The sequence below is a fragment of the Sturnus vulgaris genome, chromosome 25 (genome assembly GCF_052056855.1).
Source record: "Sturnus vulgaris isolate bStuVul1 chromosome 25, bStuVul1.hap1, whole genome shotgun sequence".
Taxonomy (NCBI): Eukaryota; Metazoa; Chordata; class Aves; order Passeriformes; family Sturnidae; genus Sturnus; species Sturnus vulgaris.
Window position 1 is genome coordinate 4981338 of NC_142267.1, and position 5733 is coordinate 4987070.

The window sequence follows — 5733 nt, forward strand, 5'->3', positions numbered from 1 at the left end:
TTATAGCTCTCTCACAATTATTTTTCTCTGGATGAAAAAGAAAGGTTCAGCAGTCAGCCCAAGGAACACTGAGCTGTGCTCACCCATGCACATCAGTGGCACCAAGGCAGCAGAATGATGCTGCATTGCCTAAGTGGAAAATGCTCCTTTAATTCACCACCAGAAAAGAGAACAATTTCTTCCCTCCTCCTCCTCTTCCTCCTCCTCCTGGGTGGATGAAACCAGATCAAAACCTCAAACCAATCCTTGCACTAGCAGGAACTCCAAAGGTAGATCTGGGAGGAGTTGGAGGAAGATATAAGTGCTGATAGCTGGAGACACAGGGCAACACTGAACTGGGGAGACTTAAGGCAAGAGGAATCAGAGACACCAAACATGAATCTGAAACTTCTTTTTTGCCCTGGATTGCTTCTGCTGCTTATTGTCAGTCAAAACCAGGCAGAGGCCAGATCCATTTCCAGCTTACAGGTAAGTGACTGGCTGCTCAACAGAGCTGAAAGAAGCTGATGCTTCTTTAGGAATTAGACACAGCAGATGAACTCTGTTTATTCCAACCCCATCTCAAAGAGACATCATGACAGCAGGAATGCTGAGATGGGCAGACAGAGTTTTCAAACAGAGGAAACTAAAGTCATTGATCACTGGATTTAAATTTCTAATCACATCAGGCAACGGAAAGGAAAATGTTTGGGGTTTTTTTCCTGTGAATTTAGGGTCATCCTGTGACTGAGTGTAGCAATGAGCTTTTGGAGTAAAAGAAATTATGGAAGGACTGTGATCTAAAGCTCTAGAGCAGTCACCTGCATGCTCCTCCCTGAAGCCCCTGGTTTTAGCTGAAAAAAGATTTAAGGGGTTGTACCTGCAGGATCTCCTCCTCACCTCGATTGTGCAGCAATGCAGCCCCTGATTGTGACTACCAGGTGTAGAATATAAGAAAAAGAGAAAGTGTGTGTGTGTATCTATGTGTATTTGTTTGTGCAGGAAGTCCAAGTCATTAAAAAAACCCATGTCAGTCACTGCACTAGGGAGCCACATATGAAGTAATCTCCCAGTGTGCAAAGGAATGTATAACATAATCCCTCAGAACCAATTCCAGCATGTCTCCTACCATTGCATTAATTCTCTTAGACATCTAAGAGATCTAACTATTTTTTTTCTTGTTCGTTATTCACACTTTATCAGGCCTTTTTCAAATTTTTCATCATTTATCCCATATGCCCAGTTCCAGGAAAGACTTAACTGGCAGTCTGGCAGCTCAGAAATACATCCTCAAACTTAGCACTGAGTATGGCTTATATGGAAATAATGAGAGTTCCCAAAAGCCTCCTTCTCCTCTCTTCCCTTTTTCCAGAGCCTGTCCAAACTGTTGGATGAGGACCTGGAGCATCCCCAGGTCTCAGAAGAGAGGGGCCATGAGCAAGATGAGCTGATCCCAGCAGGAGTCTTTGATCAGCAAGAAACTGAACTCCAGTGGGTCCAAAACACCAGGGAGCAGCCCGAGAGCATTTCCATGGCTGACGAAGTGATCTGGAGATTCTTCAGTGACCTCCTGAGTTTATCCCGTAGATACCAAGGCAGAAGCAAAAAGGGTCTCTCCAGGGGCTGTTTTGGTGTCAGACTAGACAGAATTGGGTCACTGAGTGGATTAGGATGCTGACACTACTATGGTAAGAGAAAGCCAGAGGCTGCTGGTCTGTGTATTCATGTATAACTTGCAGAAATCTGCAAAAGAGCAGAGTTAATTCAGCTTCAAGGAAATTGTGCCTTAAAGTAAGTTTCACCCTCCTATCACAAACACAATTCATTATTTTACCTTCCTCAGATTTGGCTGTCATCAGACATAGACTTAAGACCTGTGAATGCCACACCTCTGCTTTACTTGCTTTCCCTCCTTCCTCTGAGTCAGCTGTAAGCATTTCATCTTGTCTTAGAACATCAGAGAGGTTTTTCACCAGCTCCCCAGGCATACTTGTTTCAATCCAAACAAACTCTAAGCAGAACAGTGGAGTTAAATCTGCCACTAGAACAGTAAAAAATTAATTTCTATGTGTGAAATCCTGTACACTCCTCTATTACTTATTCATCTTTTTTATTGACAGGACTGACTTTGGGGTTTCAAAGCAGCCCTTGCCTACTACATGATGTGCTGAGCAAATGCACCCACCTCTCCCCTGATATGCTTGGCAAAGAGAACACACCTTTACTTGTACTGCCTTTTTGTATCAGAGTAGTTCTTTGTGAACATCTATCTGAAAATTAATTGCAGAAAACTACATTTGTACTGTTTGTTTACTGAATGTATAAATAAACAAGTCTCATTATGTCACAGGTTGTAAAGAGTTTTCCATAATGAATTTGCTTTGAAGTTTGCTGTGTGATTTGTTCATATTTCATTCCTGAAACAGAGCCCTGGTTTGCAGTTAGACACTGGAACTCAGGAGCTTTTCAGAGGGCTGCTGCTCTTGGTAAATAGGAACCAGGACACAAAGCCCAAGTCTCTGACCCACAATTTGAACAGAGGGCAGCTCTCTTAGCAGACATCACTAGAAAGCAGTGACTTTGCATTTAGATCTGCCACTGATCAAGGAAAACAAATTTTTCTTAGTAGTATACCTCATCTTATTTAAAAAAAACCCGAAAAACAAAAAACAAAAACCCAACCAAACAAAGAAACCAACCCCAAAACAATACTACCCTTCTTTGAAGGAAATTCAAAGGCACCCTACTCTTCCATAGGTAGATCCAAGTATTTCAAAGCACTGAGAAGAAAATTGAAAAACATATCCTGAAGGCTTCTTTGTTTAACATTTTTGGTTAGGTCTTATGCTGTTACTAGTTAATCTGTTTAAGTTAACTTTATTAACAAAGCAGCAGCACTGTGAAAATGTGCTAAGCAGATATTTGTTGCCATATACATAGACAGCCCTGAGTACAAGCTCTCCAATGATGGAGCAGTCCATAATGAAACATACTGAAGTTTATTTGCAAAAAAATAACAGAGGTCAGAGTAGGTTGAAGTCTGAGCTGTGAGCACTTGTGAACAGAATCCTACAGAAGATGAATAAGAAACAGATAAGAGTTGCAATTACAGAGGTCGAGCTGGTAATGTGCCATCCCATCACCTGGAATTTTGTGGGAATATTTTAAAGAGGCACTTTTCTCAAAGCAAGAACAATTTTTTTCACACAAAAGGCTCCATAATTAGATCTCCAGGACTGAAGCCAGGTGTGTTTGTACTTTCTGGTAATTTTCTGAGCTCTATTAACATTTAATCAAAGCTAAGCTTTGAAGTGAGGATGCAGTCAGATGAGGGAAGCACATCTCGAGCTGTGCCATTTGCTATGAGCAGTGCATGAATTTACAGACCAGTGTTACAGAAAAAAGCCTCCAATAAAAGCACACCTACATGGAAAGAAACATACAGATATCTTTCTCAAATACGTGTGCTTTTGGTGTGCCTGATTTTAACTGATGTTAGGCAGCAGTCGAGATTTGGTCTCATCCAAGACTCACTTCTGGCTAGTTTATTAATAAAAGGCCGGTTGTATTTATTCCCCTTGATCATCACACAGATCCTGTTCAGTCTCACTGCTTTATCCCTTTCCACTCCTGTCTTCAGTACACACAAAATTGAGGATACTGCACATCCTCACCCTGATCTGCTTTCATTCTCTATCAACAATAACCCTCTCACCTGCCATAATCTTCCTTCAAGCAGGCACTGTGCTTTCAAAACACACATCTCCTTTCTCTGCCAGGTTCCTTGGTGTGTTGCTTTAAACAAACCCAGTTTCCAGCTGTTAAAACAGCTGGATGCAAAAATCACTGTCCCACACCAATTGATACTGCTGGCTTGCTTCCATTCTAAGCAAATGAAGAGGGCAGAAGGCAGAGGCTTAGTGAAATTGCTTTAATATTACCCAGGTGGTGAATGAAAGGACTCTGCTGTTCTACCTCGTACAGAGGGAAGAGTTACAAAGATAAGGAAGGGTTTAGTGACAATGCCAGAGAACCATCATGAGAGGAACTTTCAAAGAAGGAAAATCTCCTAAACCCAAGTCTCAGGACATGGTCTACTCACATGGCACAGAAATTTATATACTGAGAAGAAAAAGCTGTTGTCCCAAGAGCTGCTGCAGACAAATGAACATTTTCAATTTCTCCCACTTGTCTCCTGCACGGGGAAATGATCCATCCCTCGGCCTCTTGGAGGGGAAATCAACCCAGCTCTCAGCTCCTGTGAGTCTGAGCCAGAGCAAACAGGCTGAAAATGCAAGGTTCTTTCAGTGCATCAACTCTTTCCTAACAGTGATGCAGAGTGGAGGGAGAGGAAATCACTGGAAAAACGGGTGCTGCCAGTAGGGGACATGACTACGGGCAGCTCTCTCCCTCTGGAGCAGGTGCTGCACTCAGAAGACCCCCAGCTCCTGGAGGGTGACCTGTGGAGGCAGCTGCCACCAATTCCCTCATGGAAGCCAGAGGGTGCAGAGCAGCCCTTCGGCTCCTGCAGGGATCTGGCAGGAGGCAGCTGAGCTCGGGAGTCGGGAGAGACATCCACGGGCAAAGAAGCAATACAGTATTGAGAGGATGACAGGGATAGGGAAAGGGATGGATATGGGGATGGGGATGGGGATGGGGATAGGGATGGGGATAGGGATATAGGGATATAGGGATAGGGATAGGGATAGGATGATCCCAGCTCTCTGCTGCAGGTGCTGCTGGTTTTGTTTTGCCGTGGGCAGGAGCGCAGTGCGGAGCTGCGGCTCCTGCAGGGACCGGGGCCGGGGCTCCAGCGCGGCCACCCGCAGCCATCCTGCCGGGGCGAAGCGGCAGGAGCGGCGTCTCTACCCCTCCTCGATCCTCTGCAGAACCTCCTGCAGTCGCCGCAGCAGCTCCGGGAAGAGGAAAGGGAGCCGAGCCTGGCAGACGAGTCTTTGGCCGGGGCTGAGGACGGCGGCTCCGAGCGGGAGCTGCCGGGGGCGGAGAGCGGCCGGGCGGGGGCTCCGGTCCTGGCTCAGACGTCCCCAGCCAGCGGAGGGACAGAGCCAGCGGATGAGCATCCCGTGCTCCCCCAGACAGAGACACTTGTGCTGCTGCTTTGGGACGGGGATAGATGGAGAGGAGCGGCAGGGCTGGGATGGGACCGGCACAGCCCGCAGGTAACCGGGGCGGAGCGGGGCAGCCCCGGGAGCTGGCGCTGTCCCCGGCTGAAAGCCTCGGAGCGGCTTCCCCCGCTGCTCTCTGCGCTTCTTCCACAGGGTTCTGGAGCAGAGGGAGAAGCTGAAAGCGGAACCGGCTCCCAAAAGCTTCCTGATTCTCCACGACGGCGTTCAGCAGCCACACCACCACGCTGGCCTCGGACCCGCCACAGCAGCGGGGTACGGAGCAATAAACTTTGTGCCAAGCCTACGCTGCCTTTTTTGAGTGGTTTTAGCAAATGGTCAGAAGACACAGAAATCCCCTCCAGAGCGCTCCTCTCCCTCTGCTCTAAGGGCTCGGTCCTGACCCTGGCCAGAACATCCCCCCCGGTTCTGGAAAGCCTTTGGCTGGAGGGTGGCAGCAGCAGAAGGATGGAGGTTGCATCCCTCCAGGACCGTGTCAGTGACCCTCCACGCTGAACTCAAGTGGCACTGCCAGGCACCGCTGCCAGCTCTGGCACGGTGGCAGTGAGCCGTTTCTTTCCCGATGGCTTCACTGCTGCTACCAGAGAATCCTCCCGGGAGGTGGGCACTC

At 47.3% G+C, this 5733-nt stretch overlaps 1 protein-coding gene across 1 annotated transcript; it reads left to right on the forward strand.

The window, feature by feature from the left end:
• Positions 1-279: 279 nt before the first annotated feature.
• Positions 280-2323, forward strand: LOC106856384 (C-type natriuretic peptide 1-like). The gene is made up of 3 exons (XM_014881667.2): positions 280-468; positions 1352-1667; positions 2100-2323. The coding sequence occupies exons 1-2, from the start codon at positions 376-378 to the stop codon at positions 1655-1657; spliced, it is 399 nt and encodes a 132-aa protein (XP_014737153.1). The 5' UTR covers positions 280-375; the 3' UTR covers positions 1658-1667; positions 2100-2323.
• The last annotated feature ends 3410 nt before the right edge of the window (positions 2324-5733 follow it).